Here is a 25,924-nt window from a genome sequence, read left to right on the forward strand (position 1 = left end):
CTTTGACCCCTCGTCAGAGGGGGGGTACTGTTAGGGTCTCCTGCTCTGTGCTGCCACGTCGTCATGGCAACCGGGAGACAAGTGCTAGCGGAGTAACCTGAGCGTAGCTGATACTCCGGTTCGGGTCTTTTGCTGTGCAGTGGTTACAGGCTCTGTGCACGGCAGGGGATCCGGTGCTGGTTTTTGTGCTCACAGTCTGTGAGGTCTGAGTGGGGCGTGGACAGCACCTGCTATATAAACCCTCTTCTTAGGTTAGGCAGATGCTGCTGAATCTTTGTTGGTTAGTCAGTTCCTGAAAGCTAGCTAGTACTGTGTAAACTTTGTATTTGTTTGTTGCTTACTGCAAATAGGCCTTGGGATTTGGTATTACACTCTGCCAATCCAGACCTAGCAGTAAGACTGGAGTCAGTCGTTTAACCTGCTGGGGTTCTTTTGCTACTCTGTGAACCTAGCAAGTTTGCGGCTGTATTCTCAGACTTGCCTGCCAAAATCCTTTCTCACTGTGCAAGGTGTTCAGGTGTCAGTTTAGTGGCAGTAAGCTGAACCAGTGCACTGCAAGTGAGGACTAGGATTGTGGAGACTCTCCTTGTGTCTATTATTCCATCTCTGACCAAGGAGTTTACTGCCACACCCGTTGGTAACCCTTTAGGGTTTTGCTGTTGCCCTTAGCAACAGCATTTCGGGTTCTCTACGTATTAAATCACTACATCTCGCTTCTTTCCACCTGAGCATTCCTAATACTAGGGAGACACCCAGTTTCTTAGCCTTTGGGCTTCTCTGTTCACTTTGTGTTTATTTTGTTACCCTATCACCTTCTGTGTATGTAATGTCATATTCCCCAGTCTGTCTGTGAGTTCATTTGTTTTGCATCCCTCACCGTTCAGACACCAGTACATTCCTGCTGGCACTGGTGTGCATAACAGTGAGTGAGCAGTATATATAGTAGTACAGTGCAGCATTTTGGTGACCAACAGTATATAGTTGTACAGTACAGTAGGCCATTGCTGTATCTTGCAGCTCCATGTCACTGCAAGTATCCATATCTGTGCTGCATTGTTGTGAGCAGTATATATAGTAGTACAGTGAAGCATTGTGGTGACCAGTATACTACAGTACAATAGTCCAGTGCTGTTCTCGCTGCTCAATGTCAGTTCTCAGTAGTATCATCAGTGCTCAGTAAAATCAGTACTCAGTATAATCAGTGATTGATCAGTTTAATCAGTTCTCAGTATAATCAGAGCGCTGTTAGACGTGCGCCCGTTTTCCGCCATTAGTGCATTGGGATTTAGACAATTGATGAAGTTATTGTGTCCCCGGTACAAATCCCATCTAGATTCCACTTCACTAGGCAGGCGATAGCGAGATTTTACCACTTAATATCAGTGATTTCTCTGACGTCCTAAGTGGATGCTGGGGACTCCGTCAGGACCATGGGGTTTAGCGGCTCCGCAGGAGACAGGGCACAAAAGTAAAAGCTTTTGGATCAGGTGGTGTGCACTGGCTCCTCCCCCTATGACCCTCCTCCAAGCCTCAGTTAGATTTTTGTGCCCGGCCGAGAAGGGTGCAATCTAGGTGGCTCTCCTAAAGAGCTGCTTAGAGTAAAAGTTTGTTAGGTTTTTTATTTTCAGTGAGTCCTGCTGGCAACAGGCTCACTGCTACGAGGGACTTAGGGGAGAGAATTGAACTCACCTGCGTGCAGGATGGATTGGCTTCTTAGGCTACTGGACACCATTAGCTCCAGAGGGAGTCGGAACACAGGTCTCACCCTGGGGTTCGTCCCGGAGCCGCGCCGCCGACCCCCCTTGCAGATGCCGAAAAGTGAAGGTCCAGAAACGGCGGCAGAAGACTCTTCAGTCTTCATAAGGTAGCGCACAGCACTGCAGCTGTGCGCCATTGTTGTCAGCACACTTCATAGCAGCGGTCACTGAGGGTGCAGGGCGCTGGGGGGGGGGCGCCCTGGGCAGCAATGATAGTACCTTATCCTGGCTAAAAATACATCACATATAGCCCCTGGGGGCTATATGGATGTATTTAACCCCTGCCAGGTCTCAGAAAAACGGGAGAAGAAGCCCGCCGAAAAGGGGGCGGGGCCTATTCTCCTCAGCACACAGCGCCATTTTCCCTCACAGAAATGCTGGTGGGAAGGCTCCCAGGCTCTCCCCTGCACTGCACTACAGAAACAAGGTTAAAACAGAGAGGGGGGGCACTTATTTGGCGATATGTATATATATATATATTAAAATGCTATAAGGGAAAAACACTTATATAAAGGTTGTCCCTGTATAATTATAGCGTTTTTGGTGTGTGCTGGCAAACTCTCCCTCTGTCTCCCCAAAGGGCTAGTGGGGTCCTGTCCTCTATCGGAGCATTCCCTGTGTGTGTGCTGTGTGTCGGTACGTGTGTGTCGACATGTATGAGGACGATGTTGGTGAGGAGGCGGAGCAATTGCCTGAAATGGTGATGTCACTCTCTAGGGAGTCGACACCGGAATGGATGGCTTATTTAAGGAATTACGTGATAATGTCAACACGCTGCAAGGTCGGTTGACGACATGAGACGGCCGGCAAACAAATTAGTACCTGTCCAGGCGTCTCAAACACCGTCAGGGGCTGTAAAACGCTCATTTACCTCAGTCGGTCGACACAGACACAGACACGGACACTTACTCCAGTGTCGACGGTGAAGAAACAAACGTATTTTCCTTTAGGGCCACACGTTACATGTTAAGGGCAATGAAGGAGGTGTTACATATTTCTGATACTACAAGTACCACAAGAAGGGTATTATGTGGGGTGTGAAAAAACTACCTGTAGTTTTTCCTGAATCAGATAAATTAAATGAAGTGTGTGATGATGCGTGGGTTTCCCCCGATAGAAAATTATTGGCGGTATACCTTTTCCCGCCAGAAGTTAGGGCGCGTTGGGAAACACCCTTTAGGGTGGATAAGGCGCTCACACGCTTATCAAAACAAGTGGCGGTACCGTCCCCAGATAGGGCCGCCCTCAAGGAGCCAGCTGAGAGGCTGGAAAATATCCTAAAAAGGTATATACACACATACTGGTGTTATACTGCGACCAGCGATCGCCTCAGCCTGGATGTGCAGCGCTGGGGTGGCTTGGTCGGATTCCCTGACTGAAAATATTGATACCCGTGACAGGGACAGTATTTTATTGACTATAGAGCATTTAAAGGATGCATTTCTATATATGCGAGATGCACAGAGGGATATTTGCACTCTGGCATCAAGAGTAAGTGCGATGTCCATATCTGCCAGAAGATGTTTATGGACACGACAGTGGTCAGGTGATGCAGATTCCAAACGGCACATGGAAGTATTGCCGTATAAAGGGGAGGAGTTATTTGGGGTCGGTCCATCGGACCTGGTGGCCTCGGCAACAGCTGGAAAATCCACCTTTTTTACCCCAAATCACATCTCAGCAGAAAAAGACACCGTCTTTTCAGCCTCAGTCCTTTCGTCCCCATAAGGGCAAGCGGGCAAAAGGCCAGTCATATCTGCCCAGGGATAGAGGAAAGGGAAGAAGACTGCAGCAGGCAGCCCATTCCCAGGAACAGAAGCCCTCCACAGCTTCTGCCAAGTCCTCAGCATGACGCTGGGGCCGTACAAGCGGACTCAAGTGCGGTGGGGGGTCGTCTCAAGAGTTTCAGCGCGTAGTGGGCTCACTCGCAAGTGGACCCCTGGATCCTACAAGTAGTATCCCAGGGGTACAGACTGGAGATTCGAGACGTCTCCCCCTCGCAGGCTCCTGATGTCTGCTTTACCAACGTCTTCCTCCGACAGGGAGGCAGTATTGGAAACAATTCACAAGCTGTATTCCCAGCAGGTGATAATCAAAGTACCCCTCCTACAACAAGGAAAGGGGTATTATTCCACACTATATTGTGGTACTGAAGCCAGACGGCTCGGTGAGACCTATTCTAAATGGGAAATCTTTGAACACTTACATACAAAGGTTCAAATCAAGATGGAGTCACTCAGAGCAGTGATAGCGAACCAGGAAAAAGGGGACTATATGGTGTCCCTGGACATCAAGGATGCTTACCTCCATGTCCCAAATTGCCCTTCTCACCAAGGGTACCTCAGGTTCGTGGTACGGAACTGTCACTATCAGTTTCAGATGCTGCCGTTTGGATTGTCCACGGCACCCCGGGTCTTTACCAAAGTAATGGCCGAAATGATGATTCTTCTTCAAAGAAAAGGCGTCTTAATTATCCCTTACTTGGACGATCTCCTGATAAGGACAAGGTCCAGAGAACAGTTGGAAGTCGGAGTAGCACTATCTCAAGTAGTTCTACGACAGCACGGGTGGATTCTAAATATCCAAAATCGCAGCCGTTTCCGACGACACGTCTGCTGTTCCTAGGGATGGTTCTGGACACAGTCCAGAAAAAGGTGTTTCTCCCGGAGGAGAAAGCCAGGGAGTTATCCGAGCTAGTCAGGAACCTCCTAAAACCAGGAAAAGTGTCAGTGCATCATTGCACAAGAGTCCTGGGAAAAATGGTGGCTTATTACGAAGCGATTCCATTCGGCAGATTCCACGCAATAACTTTTCAGTGGGATCTGCTGGACAAATGGTCCGTATCGCATTTTCAGATGCATCAGCGGATAACCCTATCTCCAAGGACAAGGGTGTCTCTCCTGTGGTGGTTACAGAGTGCTCATCTTCTAGAGGGCCGCAGATTCGGCATTCAGGATTGGATGCTGGTGACCACGGAGGCCAGCCTGAGAGGCTGGGGAGCAGTCACACAGGGAAAAAATTTCCAGGGAGTGTGATCAAGTCTGGAGATTTTTCTCCACATAAATATACTGGAGCTAAGGGCAATTTACAATGCTCTAAGCTTAGCAAGACCTCTGCTTCAAGGTCAGCCGGTATTGATCCAGTGGGACAACATCACGGCAGTCGCCCACGTAAACAGACAGGGCGGCACAAGAAGCAGGAGGGCAATGGCAGAAACTGCAAGGATTTTTCGCTGGGCGGAAAATCATGTGATAGCACTGTCAGCAGTGTTCATTCCGGGAGTGGACAACTGGGAAGCAGACTTCCTCAGCAGGCACAACCTCCACCCGGGAGAGTGGGGACTTCATCGGGAAGTCTTCCACATGATTGTGAACCGATGGAAAAGACCAAAGGTGGACATGATGGTGTCCCGCCTGAACAAAAAACTGGACAAGTATTGCGCCAGGTCAAAAGACCCTCAGGCAATAGCTGTGGACGTTCTGGTAACACCGTGGGTGTACCAGTCGGTGTATGTCTTTCCTCCTCTGCTTCTCATACCCAAGGTATTGAGAATTATAAGACGTAGAGGAGTAAGAACTATACTCGTGGCTCCGGATTGGCCAAGAAGGACTTGGTACCCGGAACTTCAAGAGATGCTCACAGAGGACTCATGGCCTCTGCCGCTAAGAAGGGACTTGCTTCAGCAAGTACCATGTCTGTTCCAAGACTTACCGCGGCTGCGTTTGACGGCATGGCGGTTGAACGCCGGATCCTAAGGGAAAAAGGCATTCCGGAAGAGGTCATTCCTACCCTGGTCAAAGCCAGGAAGGAGGTGACCGCACAACATTATCACCACATGTGGCGAAAATATGTTGCGTGGTGTGAGGCCAGGAAGGCCCCATGAAGAAATTTCAACTCGGTCGTTTCCTGCATTTCCTGCAAACAGGAGTGTCTATGGGACTCAAATTGGGGTCCATTAAGGTTCAAATTTCGGCCCTGTCGATTTTCTTCCAGAAAGAATTGGCTTCAGTTCCTGAAGTCCAGAAGTTTGTCAAGGGAGTACTGCATATACAACCCCCTTTTGTGCCTCCAGTGGCACTGTGGGATCTCAACGTAGTTCTGGGTTTCCTAAAATCACATTGGTTTTAAAACCGCTCAAATCTGTGGATTTGAAATATCTCACAGGGAAAGTGACCATGCTGTTGGCCCTGGCCTCGGCCAGGCGAGTGTCAGAATTGGCGGCGTTTGTCTCAAAAAAGCCCATATCTGATTGTCCATTCGGACAGGGCAGAGCTGCGGACTCATCCCCAGTTTCTCCCTAAGGTGGTGTCAGTGTTTCACCCGAACCAGCTTATTGTGGTACCTGCGGCTACTAGGGACTTGGAGGACTCCAAGTTGCTAGATGTTGTCAGGGCCCTGAAAATATAGTTTCCAGGACGGCTGGAGTCAGGAAAACTGACTTGCTGTTATCCTGTATGCACCCAACAAACTGGGTGCTCTTGCTTCTAAGCAGACGATTGCTAGTTGGATGTGTAGTACAATTCAGCTTGCACATTCTGTGGCAGGCCTGCCACAGCCAAAATATGTAAATGCCCATTCCACAAGGAAGGTGGGCTCATCTTGGGCGGCTGCCCGAGGGGTCTCGGCTTTACAAATTTGCCGAGCTGATACTTGGTCAGGGGCACACCCTGACTGAGGAGGACCTGGAGTTCTCTCATTCGGTGCTGCAGAGTCATCCGCACTCTCCCGCCCGTTTGGGAGCTTTGGTATAATCCCCATGGTCCTGACGGAGTCCCCAGCATCCACTTAGGACGTCAGAGAAAATAAGAATTTACTTACCGATAATTCTATTTCTCGTAGTCCGTAGTGGATGCTGGGCGCCCATCCCAAGTGCGGATTGTCTGCAATACTTGTACATAGTTATTGTTACAAAAATCGGGTTATTATTGTTGTGAGCCATCTTTTCAGATGCTCCGCTGTTATCATGCTGTTAACTGGGTTCAGATCACAGGTTGTACAGTGTGATTGGTGTGGCTGGTATGAGTCTTACCCGGGATTCAAAATCCTTCCTTATTGTGGCCCTCATTCCGAGTTGATCGCTCGCAAGGCGATTTTAGCAGAGTTACACACGCTAAGCCGCCGCCTACTGGGAGTGAATCTTAGCTTCTTAAAATTGCGACCGATGTATTCGCAATATTGCGATTACAAACTACTTAGCAGTTTCAGAGTAGCTTCAGACTTACTCGGCATCTGCGATCAGTTCAGTGCTTGTCGTTCCTGGTTTGACGTCATAAACACACCCAGCGTTCGCCCAGACACTCCTCCGTTTCTCCGGCCACTCCTGCGTTTTTTCCGGAAACGGTAGCGTTTTTAACCACACGCCCCTGAAACGCCGTGTTTCCGCCCAGTAACACCCATTTCCTGTCAATCACATTACGATCGCCGGAGCGAAGAAAAAGCCGTGAGTAAAAATACTATCTTCATTGTTAAATTACTTGGCGCAGTCGCAGTGCGAATATTGCGCATGCGTACTAAGCGGAATTTCACTGCGATGCGATGAAATATACCGAGCGAACGACTCGGAATGAGGGCCTGTGTACGCTCGTCCGGGCACAGTATCCTAACTGAGGCTTGGAAGAGGGTCATAGGGGGAGGAGCCAGTGCACACCACCTGATCCAAAAGCTTTTACTTTTGTGCCCTGTCTCCTGCGGAGCCGCTAAACCCCATGGTCCTGACGGAGTCCCCAGCATCCACTATGGACTACGAGAAATAGAATTATCGGTAAGTAAATTCTTATTTTATAATTAATTATTAATTACAGTGATCTTGCCAAATGATTCCAGTGATTTTGTCATTTTCTTCCAGTGATTTGGACCAATAATACCATTGATTAGAACAAATAATTCCTGTGATATTGAGGTGTTTGTGTCGCTTAGCTTAGCCGTCCAGCGACCACAGTGCACCTCTTTTTCTCTTTTCTTTGCATCATGTGCCGTTTGGGGACAATTTTTTTAAGTGCCATACTGTCTGACACTTCCATACATGTCCAGTGGTACTGCCATTTGATATAATTCCCGACATTACTGCCATTTAATTCCAGTGATTTTGTCATTTTCTTCCAGTGATTTGGACCGCAATAATACCATTGATTAGAACAAATAATTCCTGTGATATTGAGGTGTTTGTGTTGCTTAGCCGTCCAGCGACCACAGTGAACCTCTTTTTCTCTTTTCTTTGCATCATGTGCTGTTTGGGGCCAATTTTTTTAAGTGCCATCCTGTCTGACACTGCAGTGCCACTCCTAGATGGGCCAGGTGTTTGTGCCGCCCTCTTGGGTTGCTTAGCTTAGTCACACAGCGACCTTGGTGCGCCTCTTTTATTCTTTGCATCATGTGCTGTTTGGAGACAATTTTTTTGAAGGGCCATCCTGCCTGACACTGCAGTGCCACTCCTAGATGGGCCAGGTGTTTGTGTCGGCCACTTGTGTCGCTTAGCTTAGTCACACAGCGACCTTGGTGCGCCTCTTTTTTTCTTTGCATCATGTGCTGTTTGGGGACAATTTTTTAGTCATCCAGCGACCTCGGTGCAAATTTTAGGACTAAAAATTATATTGTGAGGTGTGAGGTGTTCAGAATAGACTGGAAATGAGTGGAAATTATGGTTATTGAGGTTAATAATACTATAGGATCAAAATTACCCCCAAATTCTATAATTTAAGCTGTTTTTTAGGGGTTTTTGAAAAAAAAACACCCGAATCCAAAACACACTCGAATCCGACAAAAAATTTTCAGGGAGGATTTGCCAAAACGCGTCCGAATCCAAAACACGGCCGCGGAACCGAATCCAAAACCAAAACACAAAACCCGAAAAATTTCTGTTGCACATCTCTAGTAATCATATCATTGCTATTGACATAATTTGTGCGACTTGCCAAGAAAAGGGGGGTTTCCGGCCAACCGGAAACCTCCCCTGCGTTTGCCTATGGGTTGGGGCTGAAATGCCGGCAGTTGGGATAACGGCTGTCAGAATGCCGACAGCGGCATCCCGATGATTAGAATTCCGACAGGGGTCGGGTAGCTATGGTAACCCTCCCTTACTGCAGCATAAACCTAACTGATAATAGTTAGCAACTGCCAAGTTGCAGGAGGCAGAATTAAAGTGTGTGAGAATGCAGCCTATCAGTTCACAAGGAAACAGTCATTTCACTGAGGCACAAGGTACTCCTTCCCTCATGTCTCAAAGAGGTCACTCCTCCTCCTTTGGAATGTAATATCATAAATGTGTGTTCAACCCGAAACATGGCGGCCTGCAGCCAAGAGACAGGTCAGGCGCATTGTAACTAACATGGGCTGATAGCCTATCACACTCCGACTTATAATTTTATTTACATATCGGGGCACAAGCCAATCAGAAAGTGACCCTGGTGAGCTCATGTACATATCAGCCCGCAGGCTGCTGTCAGCCAACCGGTGCGCGACCCCCTTCCAGTCCACCAATCGTAGGAGGCGTGTCCTCTAACCTCGCGTCGGCACGCACACACCCTCCTGGGGCGGAAGGGGGGCTGGAGCCAGTGATGACGACGTCGCTGGTCCCAGCCAATCGGCCCCCGTCACTCGCGCGCGTGTTACCGTGCGCGTCCCCGTGGGAGAGAGTGAGAGTGAGAGCGCGCGCGGCCCGGTGCTGCCCATAGCACAGGAGGTGGAGGAGGAGAATGGGGGAGAGAGCGGGAACCCGGTGTGTATATGTGTATATCGGACATAGGGGTCATGTGTATGTGTTGTGTGTATATACTGCCCATGGGGATCATATTTATGTACTGTGCGTGTATACCAGCCGTAGGTACGTGATGGTGTACAGTGTGTGTATATCAGCCACAGGGACCTTTAACTATACATTGTGTGTGTATACCGGTCATAGGGTTCATGTGCATATGTACAGGGTGTATATACCAGCCATAGGGATCATGTATACACAGTGTGTATGTACTAGCCATAGGTATCACGTATATGTGTACTGAGTGTATATACTGGCCATAGGGACCATAGCTATGTACAGTGTTTATATACCAGCCATAGGGACCATATATGTAAAATGTGTGTATACCAGCCCTAGGAATCATGTATATAAAGTGTGTATATACCTTCCATAGGGACCATGTATATATGTACAGTGTGTATGTACCAGCTGTAGGGATCATGCATATGTGTACTGTGTGTATATACCTGCCATAGGGACCATGTATATGTGTACTGTGTGTATATACCTGCCATAGGGACCATGTATATGTGTACTGTGTGTATGTACCTGCCATAGGGACCATGTATATGTGTACTGTGTGTATATACCTGCCATAGAGATCATGTATATGTGTACTGTGTGTATATACCTGCCATAGAGATCATGTATATGTGTACTGTGTGTGTGTGTGTGTGTGTATATACCTGCCATGGGGACCATGTGTATGTGTACTGTGTGTGTATATACCTGCCATGGGGACCATGTGTATGTGTACTGTGTGTGTATATACCTGCCATGGGGACCATGTATATGTGTACTGTGTGTGTATATACCTGCCATAGGGACCATGTATATGTGTACTGTGTGTATATACCTGCCATAGGGACCATGTGTATGTGTACTGTGTGTGTATATAACTGCCATGGGGACCATGTATATGTGTGTGTGTGTGTGTATATACCTGCCATAGGGACCATGTATATGTGTACTGTGTGTGTATATACCTGCCATAGGGACCATGTATATGTGTACTGTGTGTGTATATACCTGCCATAGGGACCATGTATATGTGTACTGTGTGTATATACCTGCCATAGGGACCATGTATATGTGTACTGTGTGTGTATATACCTGCCATAGAGATCATGTATATGTGTACTGTGTGTGTATATACCTGCCATAAGGATCATATATGGTATGTACAGTGTGTATATACCAGCTATAAGGATCATGGATATATATACAGTGTGTATATACCAGCTTTAAGGATCATGGATATATATACAGTGTGTATATACCAGCTATAAGGATCATGGATATATGTACAGTGTGTATATACCAGCTATAAGGATCATGGATATATGTACAGTGTGTATATACCTGCCATAAGGATCATATATGGTATGTACAGTGTGTATATACCAGCTATAAGGATCATGGATATATGTACAGTGTGTATATACCAGCTATAAGGATCATGGATATATGTACAGTGTGTATATACCAGCTATAAGGATCATGGATATATGTACAGTGTGTATATACCAGCTATAAGGATCATGGATATATGTACAGTGTGTATATACCAGCTATAAGGATCATGGATATATGTACAGTGTGTATATACCAGCTATAAGGATCATGGATATATGTACAGTGTGTATATACCAGCTATAAGGATCATGGATATATGTACAGTGTGTATATACCAGCTATAAGGATCATGGCTATATGTACAGTGTGTATATACCAGCTATAAGGATCATGCATGTGTGTACAATACTGGCCATGGGAAACATATTTATGTACTGTGTGGGTGTACTGTCCATAGGGATCATTTGTATATGTACTGTATGCATACATTGGCCATGAATACCTCATATGCACTGTGTCATTACCGGGCAGAGGGACCATGTATGTATGTATGTGTGTGTGTGTGTATATGTATATATATATAATATATATATATATATATATATATATATATATATTAAGAATAATATTCTTATTCTTATTCTTCTTCACACACAGTTTGTATACCTTGTGTAGGGTCCATGTACAGGCACTTAGGGGTATATGCAATAGCGGGCGAATTGGCAAAATAGGCGAATTCCGGGCCGTTTTCGCCTCCAAAAATCAATTCGCCTATGCAGTGCAGTCATTTTTCGCAAAAAAACGGCCCGTCAAAATTCGCCTTTTCTCAATTCGCCTTTTTCCGAATTCGCCTTTTCTGCAATGGTACAGATGCTGCAATTCGCCTCCAGCATATTCAATTCAAGTTTGGAAATTCGCCTGCAGTGCTTTTAGACAGCAAATTCGCGATTTTCACTCCGCCACACTTTGGAGGGTGAAAACAAATAAAAAAATTTTAAACATGTTTTTTTTTGTGTTTTTTTTTTTTTAGGAATAGCAGATCTATTTATATTAGAAGGGATTAGGTTTTTTTTTTTTTTTTGGGGGAGGCACAAATATTATTTATATATTTTTTAAAATAATATTTTTATTGTTTTATTTTTTTTATTGCTGGAACGGTAAAATCCGGGAAAAAAATGGCGTGGGGTCCCCCCTCCAAAGCATAACCAGCCTCGGGCTCATTGAGCTGGTCCTGGTTCTAAAAATGCGGGGAAAAAATTGACAGGGGATCCCCCGTATTTTTAAAACCAGCACCGGGCTCTGCGCCTGATGCTGGTGCCAAAAATACGGGGGACAAAACGAGTAGGGGTCCCCCGTATTTTTAACACCAGCATCGGGCTCCACTAGCTGGACAGATAATGCCACAGCCGGGGGTCACTTTTATACAGTGCCCTGCGGCCGTGGCATCAAATATCCAACTAGTCACCCCTGGCCGGGGAACCCTGGGGGAATGGGGACCCCTTCAATCAAGGGGTCCCCCCCCCCCAGCCACCCAAGGGCCAGGGGTGAAGCCCGAGGCTGTCCCCCCCCCATCCAATGGGCTGCGGATGGGGGGGCTGATAGCCTTTGTGTTCAAAAAAAAAGATATTGTTTTTTCCATTAGTACTACAAGTCCCAGCAAGCCTCCCCTGCAAGCTGGTACTTGGAGAACCACAAGTACCAGCATGCGGGAGAAAAACGGGCCCGCTGGTACCTGTAGTTCTAATGGAAAAAAAATACCCAAATAAAAACAGGACACAGACACCGTCGACAGTAAAACTTTATTACACACTGCCGACACACACATACTTACCTATGTTCACACGCCGACATCGGTCCTCTTCTCCATGTAGAATCCCGGGGTACCTGAAAATAAAAGATCAATTATACTCACCTCAACAGGCTCCAGAGATAAATCCACGGACTTGGCAAAAAAAGAAAGCGCATTTACCCGCACCAAAAACGGACTGAAAGGTGTCCCATGCTGACACATGGGACACCTATCCACGATTAAGATCTGTCAGTGACAGTTGTCACTGACAGGTCTCTAAGCCAATCAGGAAGCGCAACTTCGTTGCGCTAACCTGATTGGCTGATCGCTGTGACAGCGCATCGCACAGCTCCCTCCATTATATTCAATGGTGGGAACTTAGCGGCTAGCGGTGAGGTCACCCGCCGGTCAGCGGTGACCGGCGGGTGACCCCACCGCTAGCCGCTAAGTTCCCACCATTGAAAGTAATGGAGGGAGCTGTGCGAGGCGCTGTCAGAGTACAGACGGCGTCCAGCCAATCAGATGAGCGCCACGGCAGTAGCGCTTCCTGATTGGCTGAAGGGACATCAGTGACAGGAGTCACGTGATGTCCCGGCATTCGGGGAGAGGGGTCCCATGTGTCAGCATGGGACCCCTTTCGGTCCGCAGGTCCGGTTGTTCGTTTTCTTTTTTTGCCAAGTCCGTGGATTTATCTCTGGAGCCTGTTGAGGTGAGTATATTGATCTTTTATTTTCAGGTACCCCTGGATTCTACATGGAGAAGAGGACCGATGTCGGCGTGTGAACATAGGTAAGTATGTGTGTGTCGGTAGTGTGTAATAAAGTTTTACTGTCGACGGTGTCTGTGTCCTGTTTTTATTTGGGTATTTTTTTTCCATTAGAACTACAGGTACCAGCGGGCCCGTTTTTCTCCCGCATGCTGGTACTTGTGGTTCTCCAAGTACCAGCTTGCAGGGGAGGCTTGCTGGGACTTGTAGTACTAATGGAAAAAACAATATCTTTTTTTTTGAACACAAAGGCTATCAGCCCCCCCATCCGCAGCCCATTCGATGTGGTGGGACAGCCTCGGGCTTCACCCCTGGCCCTTGGGTGGCTGGGGGGGGGGGACCCCTTGATTGAAGGGGTCCCCATTCCCCCAGGGTACCCCGGCCAGGGGTGACTAGTTGGATATTTGATGCCACGGCCGCAGGGCACTGTATAAAAGTGACCCCCGGCTGTGGCATTATCTGTCCAGCTAGTGGAGCCCGATGCTGGTGTTAAAAATACGGGGGACCCCTACTCGTTTTGTCCCCCGTATTTTTGGCACCAGCACCAGGCGCAGAGCCCGGTGCTGGTTTTAAAAATACGGGGGATCCCCTGTCAATTTTTTCCCCGCATTTTTAGAACCAGGACCAGCTCAATGAGCCCGAGGCTGGTTATGCTTTGGAGGGGGGACCCCACGCCATTTTTTTTTCGGGTTTTTCCCCGTTTTTTCCCGTTTTTTAAAATCGCGGTAAAATCCGCAAAATCGGCCGATTTTCGCCCGCGACTCTGGCGAATCCGTTTTTCATTGCATATGGTGAATTCCGGAAGCCACCTTCCGGAATTCACCTGGCGAATTTGGTCGAATTGAAAAAACGGCGATAATTGCCGCGATTTCGCCCGCTATTGCATATACCCCTATGTGTATACTGGCTGAAGGGCCCATGTGTACCACTTCTGCCGTGTGTATATACAGTACGTGTACAATGTGTGCATGCCGGCCACAGGAACCTTAACTATGCATTGTGTGTGTTTACAGTCCATAGGGACTATATATATCTATAATATAGGTGCGGCAGTCTTAGCTAGAATAATGGACCAGCAGCGGTCACGTCTGTTATTGCAACGTTTCAGTGTCGTTTTAATGCTGGGCGACAGTGCTGGGACACTGAAACGTTGCTATAACTGATGTGACCGCTGTTTGTCCATTATTCTTGCTAAGAGTGCCGCACCTCCATACTACTATATACCTTATACATGAGGGCACCAGCTCCGCTATTGTTTTGGGAGCGCGTATGTATGTGTGTATATTTATTCTCTCTCTCTCTCTCTCTCTCTCTCTCTCTCTCTCTCTCTCTCTCTCTCTCTCTCTCTCTCTCTCTCTCTCTCTCTCTCTCATATATTTATATATATATATTATTATCCTTTATTTAGATGGCGCCACAAGGGTTCCGCAGCGCCCAATTACAGAGTACATAAATTATATATATATATATATATATATATATGTATAGTGTTAACTCTAGGAGTGAAAAGGGGCAGGGCGCCGGACTCCGGGGGCACACGCGCGCGCGCGACCGATATGGGGGCACGGCCACGCAAATTAGGGGGAGTGGCCACGCCTCCGTCATTTTAAGGGGCGGTGCGGCCCACTGACGCTACTATAGAGAGCGTCTGTGGCCGGCGACATCACTGTTGGGGGCGTGCCCAGCACCTCTGTCGGTGCTTGGCTTCCCCCAGCCCTCTCCCAATGCATGAATGGATGCCGCGCGCATGCGCACGGCATCTATACACGCCGGGAGGGCAGGGAGCGGGCGGCTGTTCTAGCAGGGCGCCGCAAAAGGGGCAGGGCGGGTTTTGCCTGGTAAAAAACAGGCAGGGCGCGGCGCCCTGCTAAAACAGCCTAGAGTGAACACTATATATATATATATATATATATATCACACACACTGTGTACCAGCTCTGCACATATATTGTGTTATATCAGTGTGAGCTGGGAGATGTGTTATTCCCCCTCATATATCACTGTATGGTCCCCTCTCCCCTATATAATAATAATAATACCACATATCAGTGGGAGCTGTGTTATTCCCCCTCATATATCACTGTGCAGTCCCCTCTCCCCTATATAATAATAATACCACATATCAGTGTGAGCTGGGAGCTGTGTTATTCCCCCTCATATATCACTGTGTGGTCCCCTCTCCTCTATATAATAATACCACATATCAGTGTGAGCTGGGAGCTGTGTTATTCCCCTCATATATCACTGTGTGGTCCCCTCTCCTCTATATAATAATACCACATATCAGTGTGAGCTGGGAGCTGTGTTATTCCCCTCATGTATCACTGTGCGGTCCCCTCTCCTCTATATAATAATAATAATACCACATATCAGTGTGAGCTGGTAGCTGTGTTATTCCCCTCATATATCACTGTGTGGTCCCCTCTCCTCTATATAATAATACCACATATCAGTGTGAGCTGGGAGCTATGTTATTCCCCTCATATATCACTGTGTGGTCCCCTCTCCTCTATATAATAATAATAATACCACATATCAGTGTGAGCTGGGAGCTATGTTATTACCCCTCATATATCACTGTGCGGTCCCCTCTCCTCTATATAATAATACCACATATCAGTGTGAGCTGGGAGCTGTGTTATTCCCCTCATATATCACTGTGTGGTCCCCTCTCCTCTATATAATAATAATAATACCACACAGTTTATCTGCCACTAGTGGAGACACTGTTTGGTGTAGTTACAAAATTAGGTATGGGTGATGGACGATTGGATCCCGGGGTTTAGAATGCTGGTAGGAGGAAGGGGGTGGGGGTTCAGGAATGGGAGTGGGAATAGTCCCCGTTAGTCGGAATGCCGTCTATCGGGATTTGGGCGGGATGCAGGCGTCACTATTGTGACTGGCGGTCTCCTGACTACATCCTGTAGTTGCATTACTGTGAATGCTGCATATAAATCCACTGTCATCTATTCACACCGCTGAGGCACACGGAGCCTTCAGGCTTTGCCACTTGACGGGTGATCCGACCGGCATAAATGGACCTCTTTGCTAATGATACGAATAGGGCATAAACACATCAGGGACGTGCCTACACAGAAAAGAGAATTTTATCTTTCTGTTTCTAAATTATGTGTACTCCAGAATAGTTCTGCAATCAGGAGGCGTTTCAGTTGTTTGAGAGAGTTAGCTCCTGTATAAAGTGTCCGGGAGCTAATTCACTTGTGACCAGTCCCGAGACTGCACGTATCGCAGATTTCTGCTCTCGCCATCCTGAGAGCACAAATCCTCGTAAACTAGCGCTCTGGGGCTGGGCGCAAGTGCCCGACACTGAACTGCAGCACGCTCGGCACTTAGCACAGGAGAAGCCATTCAACGCTGCTAATCCCTTGCATTTGGGCGCAAGTACGCAGCTGCCTCGAGCAGCTGGTAACGCAAACAATTGAATTATCTTCCGGCCACTTTAGACGGGAGTACCTGATGCTCTCAAACAATTGAATCGTCACACTAGTTATTTTTTAAATCCTCAATGTCTCTAAGAGAACTTTTATCCCTCAGCTATGGAAGTGAAACGTACGCTTTCCTCCCCTGGAACACCATGCCCCTAGATGTTCATGGCTCATGCTGGTTCTCTGTTGGACGGTCTGACAGTAAAATGAAGCAATACTTGGCACAAGCGTTGAGATGGCACATTATAAGGTCCTTCCTTCTGGTCTTCTGCGTGTAGAATAAGGCTGCAGTGCAAAATGTGCGCTGGGTTCAGTACAATCTCGCAGATGAGGCCAAAATTTGCATTTACTTCCAAACACAGATGCTCGGAATCCGGCCCATTGCGTTTCTAGGAGACCGGTCATTCATGATCCTTCTGTAAGAATCATAACCATATTGTCTTACTAGATGTCGGGAGCATCATTCTGTTTTGATGTCTTTAGTTTAGTAGTGGAAACCAATGGAAATCTGGTACTAACAAGATTTAGTATGAAACACACACAAAAAAAAAATGTTGCATTATGTCTCCCGTTATAATATAACCTCTTACCCCCATAATTGGGCTTTTCTCATGCACAATAGCCTGTAGCTTCATAGCAGAGCCTTGTTGTGTTGGTGACACTTCCTAAATGACAGGCCGCTGCGTCAGAATTGCACTTGGGTGAACCTGCACAGGAAGTCATCAGAATCCAGGATGCGCAATGGTAGTAAAAGTTATTCTACAATAATTAACGCCATTTGCTTCGAAGCTGTGAAGATTAACCCTTTCATAGCTAGCTGGCGGCAATGACTGTGGAGCTGCAGGATGCATGTTATGTCCTGGTGCAGGCATTCTGAGAGATGCTGTGGAACGGCCAGGTCGCTCTCCGCTCTTCTGAGGTGATAAAGGTAGCAGTATGGAAGGAAGGTGATGTAGTTTATCCGTTACCTAGGCAACCGTAAACATGGAGGCCTCTTGCCCACAGGTGGCAGAGCATTCAGGTTTCTCCTACTTGCATATCAGCTTGTGTTTTACTTCTTTGCTGAATAATGTAAACCAGACATCCCATATTTCCAGATGACACAATGCATTATATAACAGAAGAGTGATCTACTATAGTCTACTCTTGGTTGTTGCTGTCCCAGAGAACCTTCACCTGGTGGCCTGAACCTTGAAAGATGTTTTCTGAGACCAGAGGGTCATAAGTGCTGTATTAGTGAGCAGGAAACAAGTTCTACAAATGATGTGTAGCTATGTTGCTGGAGGAAACTTATGCTATGGAATGACGATCTTACGTTGCATGCAAATTCATATGTTACCTAGGAGACTGTAAATACCACGCTGACAGACCCAGTGCTGTTAAGGTACAAGTGGCAACTATAAGTTTGCTATGTGGAATTATATTAGGACTTTACTTAATTCCAAATTTGATGAAAGCAGCCTAATTGTCTCTCCCACCTTTTTATTCCCTTTCAATAGAGTAGAAAATATTCGCAATTAGAATGTTCTTCCTCCTGGGTGTCCCAGCTCAGAGAAGTTGTTGGGATGAGCTGTGTTAATTGGTCGTGGAGGAACGGTGATTGTACTAAAGCTGGATTCGAGTTGTTATTGCCTTTTAATGCATTGTAAGACCCGGTTTTGCTGCCACTTTCCCCTGTTCCAATATCGTACAGGGACAAATACCGCATCGGCTTGATTTGAGAAGATTCCTCCTGATCTGTTTTCTGCAAGCCTTCACATAATTCTTTCCCCAGATGAGCTTTATTCATTTCCCCAGGAACAAGTGAGGCATTAAAAGCCTCAGAAGCGACACTTATCAGGTGTATCAAGCGTGGCTGTTTATACACCCATCAACACAGAACGCCTCCTGGTTTTAATGGGTCTGCTAACGCCACCTGACGTAGGTGATTTGATTCCGATTTCCTACAGCCCCCTGGCCTGAACCACATAAGGGGGTCCTAAGTGAGGTCTCTTGTTGTCGTGTTTGTAAGCTTCTTGGTGCTTCTGTTATAAGTGTATCAAGCATTTTAATGATATTGTGTTTTTTGCCATTTATTATATATGGTCTGGTATCTTGTATACGGTCGCTGTAAACCCTGCTGCATGCTGAGCTATTTACGTCCAATCATTCGGCTGCGGCCTGCACGTTGGTTAAACGTTAATAGATGTGTCAATCCTCTTTACCTTCAAGCCCTTCCTAACCTTTTTTGGAAACTCCGCCCTCCTCCAATAACTTGTTTCTCCATACCTATATATACTTTCTATGTATAAATTACCCACAGCTTGTGTGATCGCTTGTAAAGAGCACCGGACGTCTCCACAGCCGTTCCGTGGCCTGCATCAGTTTTCCTGTGAAAGTGGCTTATCTAGTCACTGGACGCTAATTTTTCGTCAGTGCAAAGCACATACTGGCCGAGTGATGGTTCTAGAGCTTAGCGATTTTGTATTTCGTACAATCAGGTATAATCAACTATTTTAAGTCATTTTTAGGCAGCTTCCACCTAAACATTGGTATAATTAGCTAATAAAATGCAGTTTATTTTGTGAAACCATTACAAACGTCTGTGCACATTACCTAGATGTAACCCGTCTTCCCTCTTTCTAAACAGTGATCTACTTCATGTAGTTCTAGCTTATTGATCAATATCCAGTGTTCATTCTAGCACCCTGCACCTTTCAAAACACGTGCAGTTCCTCTTTCCTGCCTGTGGGGTCACTCTCTGCTCTCGTGCATCTTAGCACATTCTGGTCTGTATTTTAGTGCTGAGATACAGAGCAGAGTGTTATGAGAAGCACCAAAGCTGAGAGCGAACCCAAGGCAGGGAAGAGGAACTGCATGTGTTTTGAAAGGTGCAGGGTGCTAGAATGAACACTACATATCTGCATATAAGCCACATTGAAATAATGGTTTGTCCTAGGCCTGTGGGGCTCATTTACTAACAGCTGGTTGCTGTGGGTGAAGGCTGCTGCCGCCCCCGAAATGTAATGTTAGTTAACGTGCCCTTTGAACAGACATTAATAGTGCAGGTACGCTGACAGCAGGCATGTTTTGCATGAGGTGAATCGGCGTTCACCTTGTCCCTGCCCGTATACTCTGTACATATCTGTACACATTGCTAGGCCACGTCCCGAAGGCTTTATCTCCTCTGTGTGTGCGCAGCGAGCAGCGATTTCCCTGTGTAAATTCCCTTTGCTGATATGGAAAAGGCCTGTTCTTTCCTCCCATTGCAGGTATGGAAAAGGCCTGTTCTTTCCTCTATCACATATTTGAATAAAATCTTTGAGGTTCTGGAATATTTGCAATGGAAATGTGTCCCCTGTAAAAAGAACAGCAATATATCTGTACAGGCAGGATGGCACACTTGCACATGAAGCATCTGTGAGAACAAACACGCATGTTTATTATTATTAATTTTTTAACAGCTTATTCGGTCTGTGTTCCAAATTCAGGGGATGCCTTCTGCCCCCGCCTTCTGTTTTCCTGTGCATGAAGATGCCGGCCGGCTCACGTCATGGTGGCATTGGAGGGTGCTGTGAAGTAGCCGTCATTAGGATCTCTTTTCGGCTGGGGATTTCTATATATATATATATATATATATATATATATATATATATATATATATATATATATATATATATATATATATATATATATATATACACGTTTGTGTGTGTATATATGTATTTGTGGGTCTGGTTCAGTGACGCCTGAGGTTTTATTGTAGTCTTGCTTGACTGCTGCTTGTTACAGTACAGAAAGCTTTGCTGTTTGCAGAATAATAGAGCCTGAAGAGCTTGCACTCCAGCAAAGCACTGGGAGGCAGTCAGAGAAGTGTTATAGGGGCTTGTGAGCTGGTGTGTCCGTTGTGTTGCTGTGGGCTCTGGTCTACCTCTTCCTGTTCTGTGCTGGCATAGAGCTAAACCAGAGCTGTGTCTCTAGCTTTCACCATGTCCTGCAGTTTGCACACTCGGCCCACCTCCGGGGTTTGCATGTTGACACCGCGTGTTTCGTGGTTTCAGGAAGGAAGCCCTGCTCATCTGACACAAGTCCGGAAATGGGTCTAACAAGCTGACATTTAATGACAGGATGGCTCTGGATCGAGCCCCCTCACTCCCCTACATCTGTGACAGCTGTTTTGACCAAAGTGAAACTTGTCAGAGATTTAAGTGTTGTACTATGTTCAAAATGAGCAGCCTGCAAGAAATGTATTGGTGTGTTTTTTAATCTGCGTATTTGTAAAGCTTTCTATTCCTCCAATAATGACTCGCATCTCTCCATTCCTCCTATAAGGACTCACATCACCGCATGCTCTCCATTCCTCCTATAAGGACTCACATCACTACATGCTCTCCATTCCTCCAATAAGGACTCGCATCACTACATGCTCTCCATTCCTCCAATAAGGACTCACATCACTGCATGCTCTCCATTCCTCCTATCAGGACTCACATCACTACATGCTCTCCATTCCTCCTATAAGGACTCACATCACTACATCTCTCCATTCCTCCTATCAGGACTCACATCACTACATGCTCTCCATTCCTCCTATAAGGACTCACATCACTACATCTCTCCATTCCTCCTATAAGGACTCACATAACCGCATGCTCTCCATTCCTCCTATAAGGACTCACACCACTGCATGCTCTCCATTCCTCCTATAAGGACTCACATCACTACATGCTCTCCATTCCTCCTATAAGGACTCACATCACTACATCTCTCCATTCCTCCTATAAGGACTCACATAACCGCATGCTCTCCATTCCTCCTATAAGGACTCGCACCACTGCATGCTCTCCATTCCTCCTATAAGGACTCACATCACTACATGCTCTCCATTCCTCCTATCAGGACTCGCATCACTGCATGCTCTCCATTCCTCCTATAAGGACTCACATCACTACATGCTCTCCATTCCTCCTATCAGGACTCACATCACTGCATGCTCTCCATTCCTCCTATCAGGACTCACATCACTGCATGCTCTCCATTCCTCCTATAAGGACTCACATCACTGCATGCTCTCCATTCCTCCTATAAGGACTCACATCACCGCATGCTCTCCATTCCTCCAATAAGGACTCACATCACTGCATGCTCTCCATTCCTCCTATAAGGACTCACATCACTACATGCTCTCCATTCCTCCTATCAGGACTCACTGCATGCTCTCCATTCCCCCTATCAGGACTCACACCACTGCATGCTCTCCATTCCTCCTATCAGGACTCGCATCACTACATGCTCTCCATTCCTCCTATCAGGACTCACACCACTGCATGCTCTCCATTCCTCCTATCAGGACTCACACCACTGCATCTCTCCATTCCTCCTATCAGGACTCGCATCACTGCATGCTCTCCATTCCTCCTATAAGGACTCACATCACTGCATGCTCTCCATTCCTCCTATAAGGACTCACACCACCGCATGCTCTCCATTCCTCCTATAGGGACTCACACCACTACATGCTCTCCATTCCTCCTACCAGGACTCACACCACTGTATCTCTCCATTCCTCCTATCAGGACTCACACCACTGCATGCTCTCCATTCCTCCTATAAGGACTCGCATCACTGCATGCTCTCCATTCCTCCTATAAGGACTCACACCACCGCATGCTCTCCATTCCTCCTATAGGGACTCACACCACTACATGCTCTCCATTCCTCCTATCAGGACTCACATCACTGCATGCTCTCCATTCCTCCTATAAGGACTCACATCACTGCATCTATCCATTCCTCCTATCAGGACTCACATCACTACATGCTCTCCATTCCTCCTATAAGGACTCACATCACTACATCTCTCCATTCCTCCTATAAGGACTCACATAACCGCATGCTCTCCATTCCTCCTATAAGGACTCACATAACCGCATGCTCTCCATTCCTCCTATAAGGACTCGCATCACTACATGCTCTCCATTCCTCCTATAAGGACTCACATCACTACATCTCTCCATTCCTCCTATAAGGACTCACATCACTACATCTCTCCATTCCTCCTATAAGGACTCGCACCACTGCATGCTCTCCATTCCTCCTATCAGGACTCGCATCACTGCATGCTCTCCATTACTCCTATAAGGACTCACATCACTACATGCTCTCCATTCCTCCTATCAGGACTCACATCACTGCATGCTCTCCATTCCTCCTATAAGGACTCACATCACTGCATGCTCTCCATTCCTCCTATAAGGACTCACATCACTGCATGCTCTCCATTCCTCCTATAAGGACTCACATCACCGCATGCTCTCCATTCCTCCAATAAGGACTCACATCACTGCATGCTCTCCATTCCTCCTATAAGGACTCACATCACTACATGCTCTCCATTCCACCTATAAGGACTCACATCACTACATGCTCTCCATTCCACCTATAAGGACTCACACCACTGCATGCTCTCCATTCCTCCTATAAGGACTCACATCACTACATGCTCTCCATTCCTCCTATAATGACTCTTATTGCTACAAATTATACTCTGCTTTTCCAACCCCTCATCATGTGCATTGCCATGGAAAGTCTTTATCTCAATGGTGTCTCTGGGGTATATTTTACTGAAGTTCGATTTTGATCGATTTCAGATCGATTTAAAATCGATCTTAACCGATGTTGGGGTTATAAGGCTAAAACACACGTTTGCTAACAGATCATTTTTTTTTTTAATATTTTTTAAATGTTCGTAACACCAACACCGATATAAGATCGATTTTAATTGATCTGAAATCTATTAAAATCTACCTTTAGTAAATATGGCCTTTAGAATGATGTCCCATCCCATGTAGTATTTAGTTACACAGGTTTGCTAAGCACCGGGCACATATCTGCAGTGTGTATAATGCAAGTGTCTCTTTCTCTTCTTGCAGAGTCTTCAAGAAATCCAGCCCTAACTGTAAGGTGAGTGTCGCAGCGCTGTGTGGTGGCAATGGAGGGGTTAACGAGCCGGCCTAATGTTTGTGTCACCATAGCTCCCCGTGGCCCCTCTGCTCATCCTATCATACATGGAGCCTTTATCTCCTGAGGCCAGACACTGCTCCCGAGGGTGGGAAGGGTACGGGGAGAGGTAAACATGAGAGGAGGTAGATGTGAGCGGCAGTGCAGGCTGGAGATAAGCAGGACTGTGACATGGACCTGTCTGATTTGGAGCGCATTCGCTGCATTGTACCTCGTGGCCTCACTGTCTACAAGAAACACCTGCGGAATGTGGTAACACGGCGGGGGGGGGGGGGGGGGGGGGGGTGGCGGCTGGTATTTGATGAGGGGCCATGACACCATCAGCAAAGGATTCTGGAACGAGACCTTATGTTCCTTTTTCCTTGCAGCTGACAGTCTACCTGGGGAAGCGCGATTTCGTGGATCACCTCAATCGAGTGGAACCTGTTGGTGAGCGTTTGTTTTCAGCTTTATATGTAGGCTTAAAATATGTCAATAAATATTTTTGAGGAGCTGTGTTCACAGTGGGTGCTGTAATGTCTTAAAAAAATAAAAATAAAAATTGTACTAAAAATCTAGTGTTTTTATTCACAATGTGTAATGCCAGTGTCATACCCAGTGCTAATGCTGAACTCATCTGTGTGTGTGTGTGTGTGTGTGTGTGTGTATTCTCTCCATAGTGCTTTTGGATTTTTTAATTTTTTATTTACTTTTCAGTTTTATATAAGTAGTAAGTAGGACTAATGCTTACCATTAACTGGTTATTCTTTTCAATTTCATCGATCTCTGAGTGTAATTTGTATGTTTTAATGTTTAGTCTATCTACATATATTCAGATGTAATAGGAATAATAAGCCGAATAAAGTGGTTTTATTGGAAGGCGTTAAATAAATTATATCAAATCCTAATAATTTTGGATTTTTAATGTTAAAAAGCATTAAAACATGGTTGTTATTTATTATTATTATAATTAAAACATGGTTGATCAAGGTTTTTGATACGTAGCAATGTTTCACAGTATTAATATATTAAGCAGGATTAAAATGATTTTTCATTAAAACATTAATGCAAAAAAAAAGGGTTAAAAAAAACAAAAAGAGGGTTAAACAAAAAAAAGGTTTATTTGTTGTTGTTTTTTTCCCCCCAACCCTGTGACAGATTCTTGATGGTGTGCATCATTCGTATGTTTCTTTACACTTTAGTAAAAAAAATTGTTGAGAACAGGTTAATAAATAGGTAGACCTTCGTCATTTATTTCTACAAATTCAGAGAAATGTTTTCACCATTAATACACCTCAGAAAGTACTATGTGTGTATGTATATGTATATATATATATTATAAATGTGTGTGTTTTTAGTCCGGCTTTGTCTTTACTTTATATTACTAGCATGTCTTCCATGTACGACTCTGTTGTGTTGTCTTGTAGACGGAGTGGTTCTGGTCGATAAGGAATATCTGAAAGACCGCAAAGGTAATTACGAACGATCAGCTTCAGAGGGTGATAATTATCTTTATATTATCTCTTTGCTTCTTTTCTCCTTAGATCGTTGGTATGTTCTGAATATTCCTCCTACACCTTTCCTCTTTTCTTCCTGACTTTTGTCCACTTTCCTTACGGTTCTGTCTACCTCTCCACTCCTCCGTCCTCCGCCCCTCCACACCTCTACTAATTCTCCCCATCTCACTCGTTCTTTTCCCCTCCAGTCTTCGTCACCTTGACCTGTGCTTTTCGCTATGGCCGGGAGGATCTCGATGTCTTGGGCTTGTCGTTTCGGAAGGACCTCTTCATCTCCACGTTCCAGGCCTACCCGCCACTGCTGGAGGAGAAGAAGGCACCCACCCGCCTGCAGGAACGCCTGATCAAGAAACTTGGGGAGCAGGCACATCCATTCTACTTCACTGTTAGTTGAAGGCACTGTTTTCTCTACTCTGTCCCCCTCGTTCCTGTCTTACTCCTCTCTGTCCCCCTCGTTCCTGTCTTACTCCTCTCTGTCCCCCTCGTTCCTGTCTTACTCCTCTCTGTCCCCCTCGTTCCTGTCTTACTCCTCTGCTCCCTCCTATTTATCCATTTCCGCCCCATCTGCCCCCCTTCCTCAG

General features: G+C 46.2%; 1 protein-coding gene across 2 annotated transcripts in view; it reads left to right on the forward strand.

The window, feature by feature from the left end:
• Window positions 1-9,242: 9,242 nt before the first annotated feature.
• The window catches only part of ARRB2 (arrestin beta 2), a 59,878-nt gene continuing 43,196 nt past the window's right edge, over window positions 9,243-25,924 (forward strand). The window contains exons 1-5 of one of the 2 annotated variants that reach the window (XM_063930957.1): window positions 9,243-9,471; window positions 23,760-23,790; window positions 24,216-24,276; window positions 25,254-25,298; window positions 25,532-25,728. In XM_063930957.1, the coding sequence (XP_063787027.1) occupies window positions 9,449-9,471; window positions 23,760-23,790; window positions 24,216-24,276; window positions 25,254-25,298; window positions 25,532-25,728 (357 nt within the window). In that variant the 5' untranslated portion in view covers window positions 9,243-9,448. Of the gene's footprint in view, window positions 9,472-23,759; window positions 23,791-23,982; window positions 24,100-24,215; window positions 24,277-25,253; window positions 25,299-25,531; window positions 25,729-25,924 lie in introns of those variants that run through there. The other variant, XM_063930956.1, reaches the window with a different exon arrangement.

This window comes from Pseudophryne corroboree, chromosome 6, assembly GCF_028390025.1.
Source record: "Pseudophryne corroboree isolate aPseCor3 chromosome 6, aPseCor3.hap2, whole genome shotgun sequence".
NCBI lineage: Eukaryota > Metazoa > Chordata > Amphibia > Anura > Myobatrachidae > Pseudophryne > Pseudophryne corroboree.